At 44.5% G+C, this 27,323-nt stretch overlaps 1 protein-coding gene across 1 annotated transcript; it reads right to left on the minus strand.

Moving 5' to 3' along the window:
• Window positions 1-97: 97 nt before the first annotated feature.
• Window positions 98-27,323, minus strand: LOC135260619 (ATP-sensitive inward rectifier potassium channel 10). Its single transcript, XM_064346002.1, has 6 exons — window positions 26,859-27,323; window positions 15,234-15,601; window positions 13,127-13,338; window positions 12,254-12,385; window positions 11,589-11,766; window positions 98-820 (listed from the first exon to the last, which is right to left on the minus strand). Exons 2-6 carry the CDS (start codon window positions 15,592-15,594, stop codon window positions 423-425), a joined length of 1,281 nt encoding a protein of 426 aa, XP_064202072.1. The 5' UTR covers window positions 15,595-15,601; window positions 26,859-27,323; the 3' UTR covers window positions 98-422.

Here is a 27,323-nt window from a genome sequence, read left to right on the forward strand (position 1 = left end):
AGGGAGAGCGAGACATGTGGTGTGTGTGTGGTGTGTGTGTGAGAGGGAAGGGACGTGTGTGTGTGTGTGTGTGCGTGTGAGAGAGGGAGAGCGAGACTGTGTGTGTGTGTGAGAGAGGGAGAGCGAGACAGTGTGTGTGTGTGTCTGTGTGAGAGAGGGAGAGCGAGACAGTGTGTGTGCATTTGTGTTTACCAGTGAGCCCGACAGTGTTAACCACCCTCCTCCTCTCACGGTTATTTCTCTCCCTCCTTCTCCTCCTCGCTCTCCTCCTTCTCTTCCCGCATTCTCTTCCCCCTCTTCCTCTCTCAGGTTATTTCTCTCCCTCCATCTCCTCCTCCTACCTCTCTCCTCCTGCATTCTCTTCCCCCTCTTTCTCTCTCTCTCTCTTTCTCTCTCTCCGCCCGTCTCCATCTCTCCCTCTCCTACACGTTACTGATTCGGACGCTCAGAGGGCCGCCGTCTCGGCCCCGCCCCCTCTCTTCCCTGTACTGCTGCTCCAAGCGCAGCTTCTCCGGATCCGCCCCTTCCACCCCGCCTCCTCTGTTGCCAGGGTAACGCTGCGGGGGCGGGCTGGAGGGCGGAGCCTGCTTGAAGAGGGGCGGGGCCTTGGTCTTGGCCACCTTGTCGAAGAAGGAGAAGTCGGCCACGTACTTGCCCGCGGGGGAGAGGGACACCACGGGGGGGAACTCGTACCCCCACAGGATCTCGTCCGGCAGGTAGGACGTGCGCACCTGGCAGGTGGCAGAGGTGGGCTCCACCGTGGCGCTCAGGATCACCAGCAGCTCGAAGTCCGCCAGCTCCGGGTCCGTCCACCCCCCGCCTGCAGAGAGAGAGAGAGAGAGAGAGAGGGAGAGAGAGAGAGAAAATATTTTTAATTTTTTTATTATTATTATTTTTTTTTTTTATTATTGTTATTGTTGTTATTGTATAGCCTACTCGTTGTGCCTTGACACTGTTGTTGCATTGTGTCTCACAATGTTGTTTGTATTTCATTGTCTATCCGTTTCATGTTACGTTTGCATTACATGTATTTCATTCCATAGCTTTTGAATTTGACTTTGAGCAGAGAAGTGAGAGAGTGATTTAGCAGAAGAAGCATTTGAGATGAGGATTGAGCAGAGAGAGAGAGAGAGAGAGAGGGAGAGAGAGGGAGTGAGACATAGAGAGGAAGAGAGAGAGAGGGAGGGAGAGGGAGGGAGTGAGACACAGAGAGGGAGAGAGAGAGTGAGACATAGAGAGGGAGAGAGAGAGAGAGAAAGATGACAGAGAGAGAGAGACATAGAGAGGGAGAGAGAGAGGGGGAGGGAGAGAGAGAGAGAGGAACATAGAGAGGGAGAGATTATTGAAAGTGGTGTAGGGGGTAAAACCTATGATCTAATAAAATCTATGTATACAGGGAACAAATGCGGCATAAAAATTAGCAACAAAAGAACAAATTTCTTCTCTCAGGAATGTGGAGTGAGACAGGGCTGCAGCCTTAGCCCAACTCTTTTCAATATTTATCTTAATGAATTGGCAAACATATTAGAAAAAGCTGCAGTGCCTGGTTTCACTCTACACAACTCAGAGATCAAGTGCCTGTTCTATGCAGATGACCTGGTTCTCCTTTACCCCAGTGAACAGGGGTTACAGAAAAGCCTAGACCTGCTAGAACAATACTGCCAGACCTGGGCCCTGGCAGTAAACCTTAACAAAACTAAAATTATGGCATTCCAAAAAAGATCCAGATCTCAGGGAACAAAACACAAATTCATGTTAGGAACACACTACATTGAACATTCCTCAAATTACTATTATTTAGGCCTAAAAAACAGTTCTACAGGAAACGTCAACATTGCAGTGAATGGACTAAGGGAGAAAGCATTTGGCTTAAAATCGTTGGAGCTGTAATCGAACCAATTGCTCTTTATGGCAGTGAAGTGTGGGGTCCACTCATCAGTCAAGAATTTGGCAAATGGGACAAACATCCAATTGAAAACCTGCATGCAGAATTCTGTAAACATATCCTGAAATTACATAGAAACACAACAAACAATGCATGCAGGGCAGAATTAGGCCAATACCCATTACTTATCAAAATACAAAAAAGTTCAATCAAATTTTGGAAGCACCTAAAACAAAGTGACCCCCACTCACATCAATACAAAGTCCTGCAATACCAAGAGTTGAGCAAAGCAAACAATCCCCTCACTCAGCTGGTCCTGAGCCTTAGTTCCCGACATACACTAACACACACTAACACCTCACCTGCTCAGGATCAGAACAAAACTACAAACATAATTAGAAAAAACCAAATTGAAACACAGCTGAAACAGAATTATATAACCTACTGGGAAACAAAATCGCAAAGTAAAATGAAATGTTATTTGGCCCTAAAAAGACAGTATGCTGTAGCGAACTACCTGACCACAGTTACTGACAAAAAACTGAGAACCACCTTGATGAGGTACAGACTCAGCGAGCACCACTTAGCCATAGAAACTGGCAGGCACAGAAAATCATGGTTGCCAGAAGAAAAAAGATTGTGCCAACAATGCAAAGGCAACCAAATTGAAACCGAAAAACACTTCCTAATGGAATGCACAAAATTTGACCAAATTCGCCAAAAATTCTACCAAAAAATGATCCAGAAATGTCCCCAATTCAATGATATACCCAATGACGATAGATTACCCTACCTATTAGGAGAAGAAAAAGGTTGCTGCATACTAGCAGCACAATTTGTGTTCTCTTGCCATACTCTCATAATATTCAGTCATGCACACAACACACAGATAGTCAGACACACACACACCTAACATCACTTACTGATATTTTTGTATATATTTTTTATATAACAAATTCACATTCTCGGATTCATTGTATATAGTTGTATGTTGTAACCACTGCTTTGGCAACACAAGTGCATATATTTGTCATGCCAATAAAGCTCTTTGAAATTGAAAAAAAAAAATTTGAAAATTGAGAGAGAGGGAGGACAGAGAGAGACAGAGAAAGAGAGAGATAGAGAGGGAGAGAGAGACACATATATATATATATATACAGAGACAGAACGAGAGAGGAAGCGAAAGAGAGAGATATTCTTCATGCAAGGATGTGGTGTGAGACAGGGCTGTAACCTCAGTCCAGCATTGTTCAATATATACATTAATGAGTTAGCGGTGTTGTTAGAACAGTCCGCAGCTCCTGGCCTCACACTGTGCGACAAAGAGATCAAATGTTTGCTTTATGCAGATGATCTGGTCCTGCTGTCACCCACAGAAAAGGGGTTACAGCAACACCTAGATCTTCTTCAGCAATACTGCCAGAACTGGGCCCAGGCAGTAAATTTGACAGGCAGTAAAAAAGACAAAAATCATGATTTTTCAAAAGAAGCCCAGATGTCAGGAAAACAGATACAAATTAACTCTAGGTAACACCGCCCTAGAGCACACTCTGAATTATACCTGTCTTGGTATGACTATCACTGCATCAGGAAGTTTCCGCATGGCAGTAAATGCATTAAAAGAAAAAGCTCGAAGAGCAATATATGCAATAAAAAGACAACTTTTCAAACTAAATATCCCAATTAGAATCTGGTCCAAATTATTTGACAGTGTAATTCAGCCTATTGCACTGTATGGAAGTGAGGTCTGGGGTCCACTCAGTCAGCAAGACTACACTGCATGGGACAAGAATCCAATTGAATCCCTACATACTGAATTCTGCAGAAATATCTTGCAAATACGAAGGAAAACACCTAACAATGCATGTAGGGCAGAATTAGGCCGATTCCCATTGGTAATAAATATACAAAAAAAGCTCTAAAATTCTGGATACATCTCAAATCAAGTCCCAATGACACGCTACAATCTAAAGTGCTAAAATCCCAAGAACTGAACCCAGAAAAGAGTCCCCTCAGTCAGCTGGTACTGAAGCTTACTAATTCTATAACCCAAACTAACCTGCATCACGCTCAGACCAGCACTGCTTACCAGCCGCAAATCAGAATAACCCAAATTATGCAACAAACAAAACATTTGTATTTGGAACATTGGGATAAAGAAACCAAAACACAAAGTCGACTAAATTGCTATCGAACCCTGAAAAAAGACTATACTCCAGCAGAGTATCTCTTCTCTGTCAGAGATACAAAGCAGAGACGGATCCTGACCAAATACAGACTCAGCGGCCACACCCTTGAAATTGAAAAGGGCAGACACAAAAATTCATGGTTACCAAAAGAAAAACGAATATGTGGTCACTGTAAGACAGGAGAGGTTGAGACAGAGATGCACTTCCTCCTAAACTGTACAAAGTATACAAATATAAGAAAAATATATTACCACAAATTTATATATATATTTTCAATTGATTCATGATGCTTCGGCAATATGTACGTATGTATTTCCTGCCAATAAAGCTATTTGAATTTGTATTTATATAGAGACATAGAGTGAGAAAGAGAGAAAAAGAGAGACAGAGATAGAGGAAGAGAGCGAGAGAGACAGAGTTAGAGACAGCAAGATAAAGACAGACAGATAGAGAGACAGAAAGATAGAGATGGAGAGATAGAAAAAGAAAGATGAGAAGATAAGTGGAAGAGACTTTTTGACATTTAAGGTCTGCTTTATTCACCATTCCACCAACCTTCAAAAGACCTCAAAAGCCATTTTTTCCAGAGAAGACAATGAACCACAAATCCATGACCTGCACAATACCCCAGGCACCAACAAGAAAACCAAAACATTCACTGAAAGAGTGGAAGAGAAGAGAAGAAAAAAGATGCTGCAGGAGAACCTGGCTCTGTGGTAAAAATGTGTCAGACCTGAGCATTCTCATAATCAGTAATTACATTAATCATTATATTTTAACATAAGAAACTCATTTGAGGAAGCCAGGCCCACACAAACGAGACATTAAAGCACTGCTAACACTGCGGTTCTGTTTGATTCACCATTCAAGTGTTAAAACAATAATGATTCAGTAAGCAACTAGCACAGTGGTTAAATTATAATAACTGACACATTTCTGTCATGTATTTCTTTCTTTCATTGTTGCACTCAACTGTGAACATAACTCACTAGCTTCATTTTTACACTTTAAAGCTCTGGACTCCAACTCCCATCAGCCCCTTTGTTTCTGTGATGCGTTTCCTGCTGATTGCACCCCAGCCAGTATTAGGGATACACAATAATACTGTGGTTCTATCAGTATCGGCCAATAATAGCTTAAAACTTACTTATCGGTTTGAACCCAATGCTAACATTATATGTGACAGGCTGCTATGATGAGATAGGGAGGGAGGGGGCTGAGGAGAAAGAGAGGTAGGATTATAGACGGTTTCATCAGTGGCACGCGCGTTGCCAAGGTTGTGCGCTTGGCCCAAAATTAACTTCCGGTCTGTGTTTGTTTATTATTGGGTTTGTGTTTACTGGCTAATATGGCACCGATTACAAATGGAGTGAAAGTTAAACTGATGAACAGACTGATGTTGGGCTCAGGTTGTTGTGCTGTGGGGTGCAACCTGACCTCAGGAACAAACTATATTTCGAAAATTAGTAAAAATACATAATTTAACTTTGTAACCTCACTAGGAAATTGTGAAACGAATTGATGAATCCCTGCGATTATCATAGCTGGTGCTTGCCCGTTGTTACTTCGTATTTTTGAGAAATAACTGGACATCGTTACCTATTAAAATGTAAGTCCTGTAAAAATACACATAATAAACTGTATTTTAAAAAATCAACTTCATACATACACATTTAGTAATACTAATACAGCCTTATTTACTATATCAATAGGGAGGGCAAAACGAAGCTTTAGAATGTCGCCAGCAGTGTATGCGCGTGAGCTTGACAATACATTTCTCACAGAAAAGGTCGTTTGTTACCTTTTTTTAGTTCATTACAGTGGTGATAGAAGTTACTAGAATTAAGTGGTACTGTGCTGTTAGCCTTTATTGATCGCTGTACAAGGTTAATGTGAAGTACCTAGCACAATCTGACAGTACTAACCCATAAAAATATACTTTGAATGGTACTTGGTCAATCGAACGGTAAATATGAAAAACATTCGATTATAGTCAGCGGCACCGAAATTTTCTGTCACACCCTCGATAAACAGCAAAAGTCCCAGTAGAAGACTGAATTAAATCTTTAAAAGTTATATATTTTCTGAAAGCTTATCGATTCCGCTTGGCCGTAGTGAGTGAAACTAGGCGATCTGAGCATATAGTCGCTATGTAAATTACGTCAGAAGGATTCAGCCTTGTTGTTATCTAGGCTGTATCACAGCCTAGATATTACTACAGCCGCTCAATAAACCCTGAGGTTATTCCAAAGTTTTTAAATATGCTTCCGGAGTCATTCCTCTCCATAGAAGAAAAGACTGATGAAAATGCTGATGAAGCCGATCTGGACCAATTGACCAACCAGCTAACCTTTACCCTCAGGAACACTCTTGATGCCGTTGCCCCCCTTAAAAGAAGAAACCCTAGTCAGAAAAAACACACTCCGTGGTATAACGATACCACCCGGGCCCTGAAGCAGTCTACTAGAAAATTAGAGCGAAAATGGCGATCAACAAAGCTAGAAGTATTTCATCTTGCATGGAAAAACAGCTTTCTTCAGTATAAGCAAGCTCTTGCTTCTGCTAGATCTGCCTTTTTCTCAAAACTTATTGAACAAAATAGACATAACCCAAAATTCCTATTTAGCACTGTGGATAAATTAACTAAAAAACAATCATCAGAGTTTTCATCTTATCCTTCCAACCTTAGCAGCAATGCCTTCATGAACTTCTTCGATCAGAAAATTGAGGCTATTAGAGACCAGATTTCCAAACTGTCTCCATCATGCACTATTCCTGTTCTTGCTAATAAACAGCCCCGCACCTGGTTACAACAGGAAGATTTACAGACAGCAGTACTGAGCTGTTTTATGCCCATTAGCATGATTGAGTTATCCGAATTAGTCATGTCTTCAAAACCGACGACTTGTGTACTCGATCCTATTCCTTCAAACTGGATTAAAGAACTATTTCCAGTACTAGGCCAGCATATCCTAAAAATCGTTAATACATCCCTAGTCACAGGATACGTACCTGAGTCACTAAAAGTGGCAGTCATTAAGCCATTATTGAAGAAACCAAACTTAGAACCCGATAAATTGGAAAATTATAGACCTATTTCAAACCTTCCATTTCTTTCAAAATTATTGGAGAAAATTGTTGCTAAGCAACTAAGTGCATACCTTAGCTCTAACGGTATCCATGAGGTATTCCAATCTGGGTTTAGACCCCACCACAGCACAGAAACCGCACTTATCAAGGTTACAAATGATTTACTACTGTCAGCCGACCGTAACTCTGTGTCGGTTCTTGTGCTCCTCGACCTGAGTGCAGCTTTTGATACAATTGACCATGGAATACTCCTGGACAGACTCCAGGCCTGTGTTGGACTTCATGGACAGGCACTTGCATGGTTTGGTTCATACCTCTGTGACAGGAAACAGTTTGTCAAATTAAAAGAAGATGAGTCCAGCTCCTCAATAATGAAATACGGTATTCCACAAGGATCAGTACTAGGACCAGTACTCTTCTCGCTATATATGCTACCACTTGGCAATATTATCCGATGGCGTAGAGTTCCACTGTTATGCGGACGATACCCAGATTTATATTTCAATGAAACCTGGCGAAGCACTGCCGCTTTCACGGTTAGAGGCCTGTATTGTAGATATCAAGGTTTGGATGCTTTCAAATTTTCTGCTCCTAAATTCAGACAAGACTGAAATGTTGGTTTTAGGTCCCAAAATATTAAGGGAGAAATTGTCTACTCTCACCTTAAACTGTGATGGTTGTTTGGCTGAACCTAATATGGTCGTTAAAGACCTTGGTGTCACCATTGATCCTGATCTATCTTTTGACACCCATATAAAAAACACATCCAGAATTGCCTTCTTTCAGCTGCGCAACATAGCTAAAATTAGACATTTCCTGTCAGTCGAGGATGCTGAAAAATTGATCCATGCATTTGTTACGTCTAGGTTAGACTACTGTAACGCCCTGCTTTCTGGCTGCCCTAATAACTCGTTAAAGAGTCTCCAGCTTGTGCAGAATGCAGCTGCTCGTATCCTGAGCAGAACTAAGAAGTATGAGCACATTACACCAGTACTAGCGTCGCTTCACTGGCTACCCATTAAGTATAGGATAGACTTCAAGGTTTTGCTCCTGACTTTTAAAGCTCTGCATGGACGTGCACCTGTGTACATATCGAACCTGCTCCTACCTTATAAGCCCACAAGGTCACTCCGATCTCAAGACGCAGGCTACTTGGTAGTCCCAAGAATTTCCAAGAACCTAAAAGGTGGTAGGGCTTTCTCCTACAGGGCCCCACTACTGTGGAACCAGCTTCCATTATTTATAAAGGAGTCAGACACAGTCTCAATATTTAAATCTAGATTAAAAACGCACCTCTATGCTCAAGCTTACAATCAGTTATAGTCTGGAGACAGGGTGCGAGAAGCCTGTAGTCATAGAGCTTTCTAGGTGGCAATCCTTTCCTTACTGTCACCTGTCAATCAGCTGTGACCCGACTTTACATGGGCTGGCTCTTGATAGGCGGGTATGGTTGTCTACCCTCATGATTGCATGGGCTCTCCATCCCTGTCCTAGTAGATATGCAGCCATATTCTACTCCTGGCGGCGTCCCACAATACATAGCACTGGCACTTACTCACTGTCTGGTATATTGCAAATCCCTTAACTGCTGTTTCCACCCTCTTCCCCACGCTGCCGGCGGGGCTCTTGCCCCAACCCTCGAGAGTGCTTCGAGAGTCGTCTGGCCTCCCCCACCTCTGCGGTCCAGCCCCTCCTTCGTCATTGCCTCCACCCTGCCCACATCTGCCGCCACCTGCTGTTCCCCATCACCGCCACCTGGCCCCACCCATCATCTGAGCCACATCACTTATCATATCTTCTGCATAAACTGGCTGACATGCTGGTCACCAGTCGGCACCCTGAGCCGACCAGAGGAGGATGGGTTTCCCCCTTGAGCCTGGTTCCTTCCAAGGTTTCTCCCCATCTGCCACAGGGAGTTTTTCCTTGCCACTGTTGCCTTAGGCTTGCTCCTGTGGGGGTTTAGGCTAGGGCTGTCTGTAAAGCGTATTGTGACAACTGTTGTAAAATACGCTATATAAATAAAATTTGATTTGATTTGATTTGTTTGCTACCTAAACTTCACAGCACACTCAAATCCCTTAGCATGCTTGTAGCATGAAGTGTCTACTTTCAAAATCCATTTAAACCATTCACAAATGACTTGGGACTTTGAAGTTATAAGTCGGGATGTATCAAGTGTCCAGTGAAAATACTGACCTGGCTCTCAGTCAGAATTCTGAGAGAACCAACTGCCATAAATGACCGCGTAAAATCAACCAGTAAGAGTTATTATGATGTCACTCGTTCAGAACCCCATAAATGTAAACAGTCGAATGTTCAGTGAAATCTATCGGTTTTCGGTGCCGTGGGAGTCCCGATCTTATCATTGATGGAATTTTGGGAAAGTGCGAGCTAAAAGGCCACAAAACAGCCAATATATCACATTAATATTCCATATATGTACGATCGCTGTTCACAATACGTTAATTTAAGGCTAAACTGGTATTTTAATCACAATACTTATGCTAATTTCCGGAAATAAATTTTTCGATTGTCCTCCCTAATATCAACTTAAGACAATGAATTATGTCATCGCGACCCATTAAAGTCAATGGCGCAGACTTTGCTTCATAATTTCAAACTGCTTTCCTAACGGCTATTTTGCGTCCTGCGACTTAGGTTACAACAGTGAATATGTACGGATTCCTAGACGTGCTGATGAGAGACCACCCTTTCTCATATTAACCTCCAATATGCAAGACAGGATACTAGCAAATTTCCATTCATTTATATGGGGTGGTCGATACACGTCCCCTTAGCAACCAAATGCTAGCGCTGGACCACGTCTGACTTATTTGCTGGCACACAAAAAAACGTGAAAGTACTGAAAAAATAACCACAGGAGGATAACAAGGATATTTTTCCTACATAACTAGGTACAGGTTGTTATCGATATTTCGCCTATTTCATATATAGTTGCGAATCAGTTTACGCTTTCCTGTCTGTCGAACGAAGGTGGTCGAATAGGTGCTCTCACTCTAGCACTTTGTTTCAGGTAACAAACTCATAATAAGCGATAACTAAGCTGACCAGTAACACGCCTGAAATAGTTATGAATTAGCTAACTAAATTGATTGTAGCTTAATTAATTCATTCTAGTTAGCTAGCCAACTAGCTAGCTAGCTAAACGTAGCTACCATTTTATAAATTATGCACAGTAACGTTAGCTCAATGCTAGTAGTTCATACGCTTTAGCTACGTTTTTTACTAACGTTATGATACCTGTTTCCAATGACTTGACAGCGTTACATTGCCCGATCATTTTTGTTGTGGTAACCTAGCAAGATGACCCAAACTATAAGAGCCACGATGTTTTCCCATAAAACATCTAGGTTAAATAAATAACCTACAGTAATTGCATTTGGTACACATGCTGCCCACTAGCCCCAGTGTGTGCTTCTAATCATCGTTTTTAAGCAACATCATAGAAAGAGTGCACTTTTTATACAGGAATGAATGTGCATGTAACCCAGAACAGTTATGGATTATGTAAGGAATGTATGATGCTCAGCAAGGTGCAATACTGTGAACAGTTATCTGTCACTTGATTTTCTGGTAATGTAACATTATCGCATTTCAGTTTGGCCAAGTAACGGTTCTTTTCTTCGAGTGGTAACCCCAAATAATACGGGCTAGACATAGTTTTAACTAGCTAGCTAACGTAATTTACTTGTTATTTACTTTGCTTGTTATCAGAAATAGTCTAGAGGGACTCTGTTGTTATTGATTGTTTGCGGAAGTCTGCCGGAAGTCAAGTTAGGGCCAGAACAACGCACATGCGCAGTAACGTTTGTTTATGTTGTTACCGTTGAAACCGTCTATAGGGAGATAGGATGGGGTAGAGAGAGGGGGAGGGACAGAGGGAGAAAGAGAGGTAGAATTGAAGAAAGAGAGGATGGGATAGAGAGAGGGAGGGAGGGACAGAGGTAGAACTTAAGAAAGAGGATGGGGTAGACAAAGGGAGGGAAGGAGGGAGGGAGGGAGAGAGAGTGAGAGAGAAAGAGAAGATGGAAGTATATAGCCACAGAAGAGAGGATGGGGTTTAGAGATGAAGGGAGGGTGGGCGAGTGAGAGAGAGAGAGAAGATGGAAGTATATAGCTACAGAAGAGAGGATGGGGTGTAGAGATGAAGGGAGGGAGTGTGAGAGAGAGAGAAGATGGGAGTATAATGCTACAGAAGAGAGGATGGGGTATAGAGATGAAGGGAGGGAGGGAGAGTGAGAGAGAGAGAAGATGGAAGTATATAGCTACAGAAGAGAGGATGGGGTGTAGAGATGAAGGGAGGGAGTGAGAGTGAGAGAGAGAGAGAAGATGGGAGTATAATGCTACAGAAGAGAGGATGGGGTATGGACATGAAGGGAAGGAGGGAGACAGAGAGAGAGTACCCTTGGCCGCCCAGGCGCGCAGGGGGCTGGCGTCGTCGATGACGTGGTAGAAGGTGAGGGGGAGGATGAGGAAGGGGCTGTCGCTGGACGTGTCCACCTGGAAGGGCACGTTCCTCTGGTCCAGACGCACCGTCTCCCCCTCCTGAGTCAGAGACGTCTGCAGCAGCTTCCCCGTTACCTGGAGAAACACACACAGGTGTTACAGGTGTACACACACTCACACACACACACACAAACACACACTACACACACACACACACAAACACACACACCAGACACACTCACACATACACACACACACACACACACGCACACACACTACACACATGCACACACACAAACACACACACACACTACACACACACACACAAACACACACACACGCAAACCACAAACACACACACACATACATGCATGTACACACACATACACACACACAGGTACTACATTATACATACACTACATTATACATACATACACACAAACACACACACAGGACAACAATATACACACACTACATTATACACACACATACACACACAGCCACAGAGGTAGTACACTATACACACACACACAGTGTGTAATTACACTCACACACATTCTCCACACACTCACACATGCAAGCCTGAGATCACACTGTCATCGTAAGCCCCGCCCCCTCTTACCTGGCAGCCCAATAGGAGGCTCTTGCGCATGTTGGCAACACGGACCATGAGGCAGGGCCGGCCCTCGTGACTGGACACCACGGCGTGCTGGCTGAACTTCACCGTCTCGCCGCGCTTCTTAGGCCGAGCCACCTAGGACGGAGTGTGGCACAGTGGGTAAGGAACTGCGCTTGTAACCGAAAGGTCGCAGGTTCGATTCCCGGGTAAGGACACTGCCGTTGTACCCTTGAGCAAGGTACTTAACCTGCATTGCTTCAGTATATATCCAGCTGTATAAATGGATACAATGTAAAATGCAATGTAAAAGTTGTGTAAGTCGTTCTGGATAAGAGCGTCTGCTAAATGCCTGTAATGTAATGTAACCTAGAGAGAGAACAGCGCCTAAACAGAACAGCTGCAATACTGCATGTGACCACCGGATGGCATAAGACACAGTTACAATTCCAGTTTGGTCATTTAGCAGGCACTGGTATCCAAAGCAGAGGTGTCCAATCATATCTGAAAGGGCCAGTGTGGGTGCAAGGTTTCCATATTAGCACAGCACTACGACACGTAATTAAACTGATTAACTAATTATGTTCTTCAATCAAGTAGTATCAGGTGCCTTAGTGCCGGGCTAAAACAAAAACCTGCACCCACAACTGGCCCTTTTCAGATAAGACTGGACACCCCTGATCTCGAGTTACCTACATTGTCACAATGTTATACAGCTGCAGAGCTTGACTGAAACAACCTTGCTCAAGGGCACAGTGACAGTGTGTCCTGACATGGGATTCAAACCTGCAACATTTTTTGGTTACCAGTCCACTACACCACCACCTCCCCTCCAGAACACCACCTGCAAATGGCGCCCACTGCCGCCCTGGCACTCACCTTGGCAAGGAAGGTGCCAGTGATGAAGATCTCCATCACCATGGTGATGACGAGCTGCAGGATGAGGAGGAGGATGGCGATTGGGCACTCCTCGGTGATGCAGCGGAAGCCGTAGCCAATGGTGGTCTGAGACTCCAGGGAGAAGAGAAAGGCACCCGTCAGAGTCTGCACCTGCATCACACAGGGCGTGTGGTTCGAGGGGGGGTCCATCTCTGAGGGAGGGGCACAGGTACACAACACGGCAGCACCTTTACTCACCTGTACACCTTCTGCATGCTACGCACTACACGTCACACACTGCATACACACACTACACACACACACTTAAATGCACAGTTTAACAGTAATAGAGTATTCCCCCTCTATAGATGGCCCTAGTAAGACAGGTCTTTTCAGTCACAAAAGGCAAGATTGAAAGTTTCTAACAATTAAGTAATGTTATGTGATGTGACCCCAAGTGAATGTTCACAAATTTCCATGACACCCCACCCACACACACACCCCACCCGTAACAGCGCCGTTTAGTCGTGACTACATTGCCTATATACCACAGCCCCACGTGCCTCATTGCTTTATTATAGCTGGGTTGTTATGCTGTTTGACATGCAGTTGCCTACATTCACATATTTTAGAGAAAAAAATTCTGTTTTTTTTTTTTACTTTTTTTCCCAAAATTTTCAAGCAACTCCACATGGGGTGTGTGTGTGTGTGTACTAAACAGTGCACATACTCACACATACACATAAAACACTACCCACAAGTACACTAAACAGTACACACAGACTCACACACATACACGTGAAAAATACTACACCCACACGCACACTAAACAGTGCATGTGCATACACACGCACACAACACACACACTCACTGAAAATGGGAAAAAGTGCTTTGTGGGAATGGGAGGTAGTTGTAATAGTAATTGATCATTCCTCCTCTATATATGGAACTAGTAAGGCACATCTTTTCAGTCACAAAAGACCAGATTAAAAGTTTCTCAAGACAAATCAAGTAATGTTACCATGTACCTAAGGAACTCTTAAATATTTAAAAGCAGTTGCTCAAATTAAAATGTACAGGACACACTATTGATAATGTACTTAAAATAGTTGCAGGCTAAGCTCTGTCTTTTTCTGACACCAGGCCTCCGAATCAGCCTCCGCCATGACAGCTAGCAGCGTCAGATTGCTGTTTTACAGAAAACTCCGAAGTTCAAAGGTTAAGATTGTTCATAAGGCAGCACATCGCCATCTAGTGGCTGTAACTGCCTAGACACCTAACAGGCAGGACAAATGCCACTTGCTTTTAATCGTCTTTTGTATATATATATATATATATATATATATATATAAAACTAAAACATTAAGAAAATTATGTTTGCTTTCATGTCTTTGTGTTTTAGAGGCAAAGATTCTAGTTTCAGTTTAATTTTTAGTATCTTGAACAGGAATTATTCTTATTTATGTCAGTTCACAAATATATCAGTTATTGTTTTATTTTACTTTTATGATAATAGCCTTGCTACACACACACACACGCACACACACACAATTTGAATGCCACTACACACTACTACAGAGTAAAATGTCCAGTGTTACTTCAGCTCTACTACTTCAGCGAACATACGAGTCCAACAGAGACCATATGTACTCTGTAGGAGTAGATTTTTAAAAATATATTTTTTAATTTAAAACCAGGGTAGTCACATTGAGATTGACATCTCTTTTACCAGTAAACCCTAGAGCCTGCATGTCTAGAGTATTGGTACTGGTACTGGTAACCTAAAGGTCACAGGTTCCATTCCCAGGTTGCACACTGCCATTGTACCCTTGAGCAAGGTTCCCAACCTGCATTGCTTCAGTGAGTGTATACCAAAATGTATAAATGAAGGCAATGTGAAAAACTATGTAAAAAGTTGTAAGTCGCTCTGGATGAGAGCGTCTGCTAAATGCCAGTAATGTAACGTCTCTGGACTCTGGGAGGAGCCTGTAGGATCCAGAGTTCAAAACCACACGAACACGGGGCGAACACGGAAAAAACTCCTCCACGCCGACAAGACGGCACAACTACCCCCCCCCCTCCCCCCAGGCCTCGTCGTCCATCTTACCCAGCAGGTCTCCGTGCACGAGCGCCACCAGGTACCACAGCACGCCGAACAGGAACCAGGTGCCGGCGAAGGTGGCGGAGAACAGGAAGAGCTTGTAGCGCCACTGCATGTCCAGGAAGGTCGTCCAGAGGTCGCGCAGGTAGAGGGCGCCCCGCCCGCTCACGTGGTCGATGCGCACGTTGCTCCGCCCGTCCTTGGAGAGCACGCGCCTCCTGCGGCGCAGGGCGGCGGGCCCTGCCCCCGCGCCCGCCCCGCCCCCGGCCCCGCCCCCCAGCAGCGGCTTCGTCGCCTCCGTCTGCGTCTGCGAGTGGCACACCTTCTGGGGGGAGGAGCTTCGGGAGGAAGGGGGCGTGGCCGTCATCTCCACTCTGGGGGGGGGGCGGAGACAGTGGGTCAGACGCGGGTGAACGCAGAGGCCGTTTTTTTTTTTTTTTTTTAATACCGGATCAGCCTCATAACTGTCGTGTACTCAGAATGTGTACTGTCTACAGAAGCATAGCTGCATACTGTTTAGTGCATATGGTTTAGTTCTGCCTAGTTGGCTTTGCAGAGGTTGGGGCTGAATAGTGTTCACTGTGTGAACTAAACTGTGTTCTTGGCTAGAAATAGCTGTACAAAATAAGTATTGTACCTTACTGAACCTGTGTTTAGCAGTTGTCTATGACCATGAAATGCACTTTTTGTACGTCGCTTTGGATAAAAGCGTCTGCCAAATGAATGTAATGTAATGTAATGTAATGTATTGTAATGTTTAGTACGCGATGGGCAGTATGCGAACAACATCCTCCACACTATTTTCCAGCTGTCCTGTGGACGTGTCTTAGGATGGTTAGCCCTTGTGCAGTCATGCCCATGTGGCGTTATCGTTGTTAATGAAGGAAAACGTCTGCAAAGCTGTGCCTCCTTTTTAAAATGAAGCTGCACGTATACATATATATATTATTTTTTAACATATCTGTATCCGAGAAAAACAGAGTACAACTGCCAGCACCGCATTTAAAAGTACACAAAATATTATATATCCTCCATCCCTTCCCCTGTACAGACACAGACACCTACAAACACAGTCACACACAGATCCATGCTCACAAAATGGATGCACATCTTATTTATGGAACCAAAAGAGTTGTTTACTTCCTGAAAGGTATACTTCCGAATTTACTCAGCGAAACCCTGTATAATCCCTGTAATATCCGGCTATATCCACCTGGAATTACACTACATTTTGAGAAATTTCTTCCTACTTCACAACTTTCTCATCCAGTGTATTCAACAACTATACTCAATAACTGTACTCAAAGTAGGCAGTAGGGCCTTTAGTTTAAGGGGAAAGATTACAGAGGATCTTAGGTGCACGTTTTGAACAACCTTAATTGATCAAGAGATAGGCTGCAACAGCAACAAAAAAACAACCGCAACATAACACTGTGGGACTGTGGGACTGTGGGACCGAAAAAAACAGCTCTGCTGCACCCTGGAGAGACAAGGAATTTTTCTTTTTCTTCTGGAATGAAAGGCTCGCAGAAAGAGAGATTTCTGCTACAATGCTGCAATGTTTCACACTCAAGACATCCATCTTTCTTAGCCCTGCTTTGAAAAAAGACAGTATTTTATTTCTTGCCGTGGAATTAATACGGTAAAAGTTCATTTTACGGTCGTTGAATGGAGATGGAAAGAGGGGAAGCTGTCTTTCGTCTACAGGGAGCGTTTATCCTTATCAACCAATCACTGCCACTGAGACACCCTGCACCCTCCTCTCAACCAATCACAGCCGCTGAGACACCCTGCACCCTCCTCTCAACCAATCACAGCCGCTGAGACACCCTGCACCCTCCTCTCAACCAATCACTGCCACTGAGACACCCGGCACCCTCCTCTCAGCCAATCACAGCCTCTAAAACACCCTGCACCCTCCTGTCAGCCAATCAGCCTACCCTATTTCACTCTTCTGCTGCTTTGCATTGGGAAGCTGTTTACCAAACATTAAATGGAAAGCAGAAGGCTCTAAAAAAATTATAATTTTTGTTTTTCAAGAGTTCCTCTTTAGTAAAAAACCACGAACAGGACTTTGGCTATAGATGGGGTAGGTTTTGACATGAATTAAAGTTGCTTACAAAGACAACATAAAAGATAAACACACACAAGTAATCAATATCAAAAATGGAATCTAGATCAGTGGGTCCCAAACCTGTTACTGGAGATCTACCAACCTGTAGATTTTCACTCCAATCCTAACAAAGCACACCTCATTCAACAGCAAGCGATCTCGTTGAGCTGCTAATTAGTATAATCAGGTGTGCCCAATTAGGGTTGAAATGAAAATCTACAGGATGATAGATCTCCAGGAACAGGGTTGGGAACCACTTATCTAAATCCATATCAAGTATCAAGTAAAATACATAGCATCAAAAACAGTGACAAAAACATTAATCAATAAAGTTACTCTTGATCCTTCAAAATCCATGGGAATTCGTATAATCAAGTTATGAGTTACACAGGTGACAGCAGGATGTGATGTAAGCAGAATATGCTGTGAACAGGATGTGATGTCTGTTATGAATATCACACAGATTGTTTCTATGTATTTTGGGGGGTTTTAGGGACCCCGATTGCAACTGAGTGTCTTATATAAGAGATCAAAAACATCTGGAACAACAGGAACTAAAAATCCACAAATACACTCGCTCTTACTACCTTTGTCCAGCTCTTTCACTCTGTCTCTCACACTCTCTCTCTCCATCTTCTGTTTCACAGTCTCTCTCTCTCCATCTGCTTTCTGTCACATTTGCCCTTCTGTCTCTCGCTCTCTCTGTCTCTGTCTCTAACACTGCCTCCCTCCTTCCCTTCCCTCTCTCACTCTGCACAGAAAGAGGGAGAGAGAGAGAGAGAGCGAGAGAGGGGAGGAAGAGTTTCTGGGCAATGATCCCATGTGTAAATAAAGTGTGTGTAAGGGGAAGGGAAGCCATGTGCCTGGGGGCCGTGCTCACACACCCGACCTTTGACCCCCTTCATTGAGTCGCAGCCCACTCACTGAAATGACTGAGTGAGCCCCCCCCCCTTCCCCCGCCCAAAACGCACGCTCATGATGCATGTATGCCCACACAGGGGGCAGGAACGCCCCCTTCGCTCCCCACACACACATAGTCCAGCACCACACAACCATTATATAACCTCCACATTAATTAGGAGTCATCACAATGCAGCTATGCAGTTGCGATCTTTTGCCACTCAAAGATTTGTAATTACAAACAGCGCGCACACACACACACACACACAGCAACACAATAACCCCTCTTTTAGCTCTCTCCCTCTCTCTTTCTTTCTTTCTTTCTCCCTCTCTCTCTCTCTCCTCCTCTCTCTTTCTCTCTCAAATTGACATTTCTCTCATGGCAGGAAATAAAAACATTAGCATTTGAAACCCGACTGTAGATAAGGGGGGTTTGGGCTGAGCCTGCAGATGAGGGCCTGCGCAGGAGCACACAGGGCTCGATAGAGGCCTGTAGTGAAAGGCGTACGGTTCGATAAAGGCCAGCAGATCTGGCGCGATACCGTCTGATGGCGCTTGTCGTTGTTTAAAAGAGTCTCGTATTTCTGTCTCTCTTTTTTTCATCTCAGAGCATAACGTATTATCTGACGGTGAGGCACTGTGACGGTAGGTGGAGCCTGACCTGGATTCTTGTATGCTTCGAGCTTGTATTTTTGCTTTTGGCCACGATAACAACAAACTTTTCTTTCAGCACTCTTCTTCTGCAAATAATATGATTAAGCATACCGACACAGCTAAAAGCATAGACACGGAATAGAACTGATAAAATCATCATAGAAGAGTAATGATAATGTATTAAACAAAAAGTAAAGTTCTGAGAACCAGTGATTAAAGAACAATCACGCGACAAGGCCACGCACAAGAAAGGCAAAGTTCAGAATAAAAAAACAGGCGAGAGAGAGCGGATACACTGTAAAAACAAATTGCGTCTTTTTATTGCTTCAACATGTTTTCAGTTGTCAAGTCAACTTGAAATTAGTAGTTGTCTCAACAAATTAGAGGATTCAAAGCTACAGTGTATGGTGCAAAGCAGATATAGGCCAGAGTTCTAATGATTTTCTTTTGACAGAAAAAATAAGAAAACTGTAAAAGACAAAACTTTAATTAATACTGGTTAGCCCAAATTAGTTAGCTACAGAGACGCTAGGAGGGCACCTGCATTTTCAAAAACAAGGTGAAGGAAAAACTAATGGTGCTTGTCCTGAAGCACTCACCTATTCACACAGGTATCAAAAAAGAAGATCTTAGCAAATCTCAGAAACCTGCCAATCGAACTGATTTTTTTTTTTTATCTGTTTGTGAAAAGCTCTATAATAAATCCTGTGTAATGTCCAAGCCTGTAGTATTACATCACAGAGCCAGTTCACTGTTTTATACATCACAGGGTCAACACACCCGCATTGTCACATCACAAAGCCAATTCACCCGTTGGTTAATGTAGCAGATTCAGTATTGCAGTCTGTTACAAGACACAGCCAATACACAACTGTAACACAACACAGTTCAAACACTGCTACACAGCACTGCTGCTACATAGCCCAGCACAAACAGTACTTGTAAACAGCACAATTTGAATGCTGTTATGCAGCAGAACTCAAATGCTAAGGTTACACAAGGCAACATAAACTCTGCTGTTACACTGTGTAGCTCAAATCCTACTGTTACACACCGCAGCTCAAATGCTACTCTTACACAGCGCATCTCGGATGCTACCCTCTCAAAACACATGTGTTAATAACAGCACATAACGTTTCATGTCTTAACACACCGCCATGTCAAGTTAAGGACAACACATTTTGTGCTACTGCACATTCAACACAGTCTGTTGAAAAGTCTAGCTTTGTATCCCGGAAGTTGTACATTTGTAACACAAAAGTAGTAACTTTGACGCAAAATGTTTTGAAAGTAACACAAAAGTTGTAACACAAAAAGTGTGTTGGATATTAACACATCCTTTTTGAAAGAATACTATTACACAGAACCGTGTTGCATGACGCTTCTGTTACACAACCTGAACACAACTGCTACACAGCACAGCTCAAACGCTGCTCTTACACAACCTGAACACTACTGCTACACAGCACAGCTCAAACTCTGCTCTTACACAACCTGAACACTACTGCTACACAGCACAACTCAAACGCTGCTCTTACACAACCTGAACACTACTGCTACACAGCACAGCTCAAACACTGCTCTTACACAGCACTGAACACTACTGCTACGCAGCACAGCTCAAACACTGCTCTTACACAGCACTGAACACTACTGCTACACAGCACAGCTCAAACTCTGCTCTTACACAGGACTGAACACTACTGCTACACAGCACAGCTCAAACACTGCTCTTACACAACCTGAACACTACTGCTACACAGCACAGCTCAAACACTGCTCTTACACAACCTGAACACTACTGCTACACAGCACAGCTCAAACTCTGCTCTTACACAATCTGAACACTACTGCTACACAGCACAGCTCAAACACTGCTCTTACACAGCACTGAACACTACTGCTACACAGCACAGCTCAAACACTGCTCTTACACAACCTGAACACTACTGCTACACAGCACAGCTCAAACTCTGCTCTTACACAGGACTGAACACTACTGTTACACAGCACAGCTCAAACTCTGCTCTTACACAGGACTGAACACTACTGTTACACAGCACAGCTAAAATACTGCTCTTACACATCCTGAACACTACTGCTACACAGCACAGCTCAAACACTGCTGCAGCCTGAACAGTACTGCTACACAGCACAGCTCAAACACTGCTGCAGCCTGAACACTACTGCTACACAGCACAGCTCAAACACTGCTCTTACACAACCTGAACACTACTGCTACACAGCACAGCTCAAACTCTGCTCTTACACAGCACTGAACACTACTTCTACACAGTACAGCTCAAACACTGCTCTTACACAACCTGAACACTACTGCTACACAACACAGCTCAAACTCTGCTCTTACACAGCACTGAACACTACTGCTACACAGCACAGCTCAAACACTGCTGCAGCCTGAACACTACTGCTACACAGCACAACTCAAACACTGCTCTTACACAGCACTGAACACTACTGCTACACAGCACAGCTCAAACATGACCCTTCACATGCACCTGTTCATCAACACTGGTCAGTGAACAGTACGCTTAAGACACGAGTAATTGAGCCACTTGCTGTTGGCACTTTTGAAATGGCTTGGATTGAATTCCAGATAATTGATGCGAAAGGAACTAAAAGCTCTTCTGTTTTTAAAACAGCTGAGAGGGATGCCCAAGGAGTCGAAGTTCCTTAATGCTTAAGTGTCACAGGGGAAATGAAAGGCTCACACAAATTCCAGGTAGCGGGACATAATTTCATCATAATGACTGGTATTTTTGGGACAAATATTACATTACAATGATGGCTGCTCCTATGAAATAAAAAAAAATAATAATAATACATTGCTGTATAATGGCGGATAGTTGGAATTTCTGGGGTAAATACTCGTATTTGTTACATAATTGCTCCTTTCTCCTCCTGTCTTTCTCTCTCTCTCCTGCCGGTCACTATCATTCCTCTCATCTCTCCTCTCTTCCTCTTCCCGTTTGCTTTCCCTCTCTCCTGGGCGGACAAGTATCCTTTGTTTGAAAGGGGGAGATGAAAGGGACAAAAGGACCATTGAGAGAAAAAAGGGGTGAGAGAGGGAGAGTGTGGAGGGAGGGGACATGCGGACAAACACACACACACACACACAGTGTGTGTGTGAGAGAGAGTGTGTGTGAGCAGGGGACAGGACAAAGCAGGCTCGTTAGTATTCCACACGGCGTCGGAACGCGGCGGAGCGCTACACAGCTCACTGGCTCTTTACATCCACATTCTGGGGCCTCCGGGACGCAGTCACGGTCCAAACGCAGCCTGAACACTGCATCGCCACAGCCTGAACGCAGCCTGAACACTGCATCACTACAACCTGAACACAGCCTGAACACAGCCTGAACACTGCATCGCCACAACCTGAACACTGCATTACTACAACCTGAACACAACCTGAACACTGCATCGCCACAACCTGAACACTGCATTACTACAACCTGAACACAACCTGAACACTGCATCGCCACAACCTGAACACAACCTGAACACTGCAACTCTAAACTAACACCTGCAACTACAACCTGAACACCTGCAACGCACAACCTGAACACAACCTGAACACTGCATTTCTACAACCTGAACACAATCCTGAACAACAACACACCTGACATGCATCGCCACAACCTGAACACTGCATTACTACAACCTGAACACAGCCTGAACACTGCATCACCACAACCTGAACACAGCCTGAACACTGCATTACTACAACCTGAACACAACCTGAACACAGCCTGAACACTACATCGCCACAATCTGAACACAGCCTGAACACTACTTTACCACAACCTGAACACAGACAGAACCCTATATTATCGCAACCTGAACACAAACCAAACATAGCATTCCCACAGCCTGAACACAGGCTGAACACTGCATTACACACCTAAACAACCTGAACACTGCATCCACAACAACCACTACACTGCTTTCCACAACCTGAACACAGCCTGAACACTGCATTGCCACAATCGGAACATCAGAATCTGGAACACATCTGTAACACCATCGCACACAGCCTGAACACTGCATTCTCATCCGAACAAACACTCAAAGCTAACATACAACGCTCTGAACACGCGTATTAGCACAATCTAACACCTAAAACTGTCACAATGACCGACAAACCTGTTTCGAACCTAAACCAAACGTCGAGCATGCCTGCACATCTAAAACACGCTCCCAACCTGAATACTCTTAACACAACCGAACACAGGCTGATCAATGCAACGCATTCGAACATCAATCTGACACAACTAACTGACTTGACCACAGCCTGAACACAATCTGATCCCATCCCAAACACTCAAAGATAATCACAGCTAGAACACGGATTTATCACAAGAACCTAAACACAAACGGGTCACAATCTGATCACAGCCTGTTTCGTGACCTGACCAAAGGTTGAGCATGGCCTGGCACATCTTAAACACCTCCCACCTCCAACCAAGAATACACACAGCATGAATATAGTCAGACCATTTATACCCTGAACACTATCTGATCATGACCAGAACAGCAATTGTATTGTTTACGATAAACAATAAAACTTTTTTCTTCCTCTCAACTTCAAGTCCAGCTGTAGTTTTTTCCCCCTCTTGCTGCTACTGTTTTCCACTCCATGCTCCTTGATAGTTCAGCAAAGTATCGTAAGTGTCCATTTTTATCGTGACCAGAACACAGCCCGAACTTAACCCAAGCACAGGCTGTGTGTACGTGCATATGTGTGTGTGTGCGTGTGTGTTCAGAGCTGTAAGTGAGTTCAGAAACAAGCATTCCTCAGCTATTTGCTTTAGATTAGCAGACCTTAATTGACACTGATAATTCAATTAACGATTGGCTGCTGTAGTTCACAGAAAAATAATCACTGCTCCACACTGCTGCTCTGACCACTGATCCACACTGCTGCTCTGACCACTGCTCTACACTGCTGCTCTGACCACTGCTTCACACTGCTGCTTGGACCACTGATCCACAATACTGCTTTGACCACTGCTGCTCTGACCACTGCTTCACATTGCTGCTCTGACCACTGCTCTACGCTGCTGCTCTGACCACTGTTCCACACTGCTGCTTGGACCACTGATCCACAATACTGCTTTGACCACTGCTCTACACTGCTGGTCTGACCACTGTTCCACACTGCTGCTCTGACCACTGTTCCACACTGCTGCTCTGACCACTGCTCCACACTGCTGCACTGACCACTGCTCCACACTGCTGCTCTGACCAATGATCCACACTGCTGCTCTGACCACTGCTCTATGCTGCTGCCCTGACCACCATTCCACGCTGCTGCTCTGACCACTGCTCCACACTGATGCCCCTACCCCTGCTCTACACTGCTGCTCTGACCACTGCTCCACATTGCTGTTCTGGCCACTGCTCCAGACTGCTGCTCTGACCACTGCTCCACACTGATGCTCTGACCACTGCTCTACACTGCTACTCTGACCACTGCTCTACACTGCTGCTCTGACCATTGCTCCACACTGCTGCTCTGACCACTGCTCCACACTACTACTCTGTCCACTGCTCCACACTGCTGCTCTGATCACTGCTCCACACTGCTGCTCTGACCACTGCTCTACACTGCTGCTCTGACCCCTGCTCCACACTGTTGCGCTGACCACTGCTCCACACTGCTGTTCTGACCACTGCTCCACACTGCTGCTCTGACCACTGCTCCACACTTCTGCTCTGGTCACTGCTCTACACTGCTGCTCTGACCACTGCTCCACACTGCTGCTCTGGTCACTGCTCCACACTGGTGCTCAGGTCACTGCTCCGCACTGCTGCTCTGACCACTGCTCCACACTGCTGCTCTGACCACTGCTTTACACTGCTGTTCTGACCACTGCTCCACACTGCTGCTCTGGTCACTGCTCTACACTGCTGCTCTGAGCACTGTTCCACACTGCTGCTCTGGTCACTGCTCCACACTGCAGCTCTGACCACTGCTCCACACAGCTGCTCTGGCCACTGCTCCACACTGCTGCTCTGACCACTGCTCCACACTACTGGTCTGGTTACTGCTCCATGCTGCAGCTCTGACCACTGCTCCACACAGCAGCTCTGACCACTGCTCCACACTGCTGCTTTGACCACTGTTTTACATCGCTGTTCTGACCACTGCTCCACACTGCTGCTCTGACCACTGCTCCACACTGCTGCTCTGACCACAGCTCTACACTGCTGTTCTGACCACTGATCCACACTGCTGCTCTGGTCACTGCTCTACACTGCTGCTCTGACCACTGCTCCACACTGGTGCTCTGGTCACTGCTCCACACTGCAGCTCTGACCACTGCTCCACACTGCTACTCTGACCACTGCTCCACACTGGTGCTCTGGTCACTGCTCCACATTGCAGCTCTGACCATTGCTCCACACTGGTGCTCTGGTCACTGCTCCACACTGCAGCTCTGACCATTGCTCCACACTGGTGCTCTGGTCACTGCTCCATACTGCAGCTCTGACCATTGCTCTACACTGCTGTTCGGACCACTGCTCCACACTACTGCTCTGGTCACTGCTCTACACTGCTGCTCTGACCACTGCTCCACACTGCTGCTCTAGGCACTGCTCCACACTGCAGCTCTGACCACTGCTCCACACTACTGCTCTGATAAACTGCTCCACACTGCTGCTCTGACCACTGCTCCACAATGCTGCTCTGACCACTGCTCCACACTGCTGCTCTGACCACTGTTTCACATTGCTGCTCTGACTACTGCCCTGACTACTGTTCTACACTGCTGCTCTGACCACTGCTTTACATCGCTGTTCTGACCACTGCTCCACACTGCTGCTCTGACCACTGCTCCACACTGCTGCTCTGACCACTGCTCCACACTACTGCTCTGGTCACTGCTCTATCCTGCTGCTCTGACCACTGCTCCACACTGCTGCTCTGACCACTGTTCTACACTGCTGCTCTGACCGTTGCAAATATCAAGATGAACTGAGTCTCATTTCAGGAAATGTAATAGCCTACATGTGATATTGAAGGATCAGGAGACATTCGAGCAACTATTAGCACGGAGCTCAATCTCTGTACATCCACACCCCTTTTAGCACATCTGCCCCATTTTGTCGAACCTCCGGCAGGTGAAACAGGTGCAATTATGACAGACAGACAGATTTGTGGATCGGTTGACCACTGTGGAATGATCAACCCCCTATCATTCAGTTTTATATCTCCACAAAACAGCTGTCAATCAGGGTTTTTTTTCTGTATATTAAACATGAACACTGTGTTACCAAAATGAGTAATGTCACTATGCTCCAAGAAGAGTGTACTGAAATGGGTCTAAAACTTGTACACTTGCGGTTATTACTGTGAAGTTTGTCTCAATGCGAAGTTTGTTGTATTTCTTTCGGGGGAATGCGGATATTGGGTAAGACGTCAATGGATGGAGTGATATTTATGTGGCAACACGTGTCAGGCAACATTTGGTTTTAGTATTTTGCGCATAGTGATTGGGGTAATAGTTAATGATGGGTTTTTTTTTTTTTTAATTACTCTCAGATCGAATTTTGGGTCAGGGTACCCGTACATTAAAACGATGCGTTTGCACTTCTGCACGGCACCAACCATTAACGCATTACATGCGTTATTTCCAAAGAAAATGTTTTTTCGAAATTATATCACAAAGACGTTCTTTGATTCCTTAATGACTCGGTTCTTCGTCTGAACAATTTTCACCTCTGGTGAATGGGGTCAATAGAAATGATGAATTAATCTCCTTCATCTGTGCAATTGTTATTTCCATGTTCTATTATCTAGTCATCTAAATGTGTTCAGACACATTAAACACCTGTGGGGTGAAAGGGAGTTATCACGTTAAATGTTAGTAAGGTTATTTTTTGGAACTAGTTAGCGGTCAAGTGTGCGCGCGCAGAGAGAGATTCTGCTCGCTTACCTGTTTGTCGAGATTTCTCAAGTGCTGGCTTGATGGCAGGATTAATAAATAAAAGGCTAAGTCCCGCAGATAACTATGCGGACTGTCGGCGTTTGGAGGCGCGTGCGGATTTTGACAGTTTTGTCACACACATGCTCACGCGAACAGTCTGTGCGGGTCTTTAGAGCACAAACGGCTGGCCTTTATTTTCTTTGGAGTTCCTATACATTTAAAAAGTCATATATTTCAATAAAAAAAATAACTAAAATATTTCTATTTTATAAAGCTTTTTTTAAAAAGTTTCTACTGTTAAATAAACTACATTGCAGTCGCAACGGTCCCGGTCTGCTAAGGAAAAGAAAGACACAAATTTTAAACTGTCCGTCCGTCTCACATGAACAACTTTCCTATCAAGCTGTGAGTTTATGTTTTTAAGAAGATGAGGCAAGTCGCATGTGTTCCGTCTCTCTCGCTCTCTCTCGCCCA

Source organism: Anguilla rostrata, chromosome 8 (genome assembly GCF_018555375.3).
Source record: "Anguilla rostrata isolate EN2019 chromosome 8, ASM1855537v3, whole genome shotgun sequence".
Classification (NCBI taxonomy): Eukaryota; Metazoa; Chordata; class Actinopteri; order Anguilliformes; family Anguillidae; genus Anguilla; species Anguilla rostrata.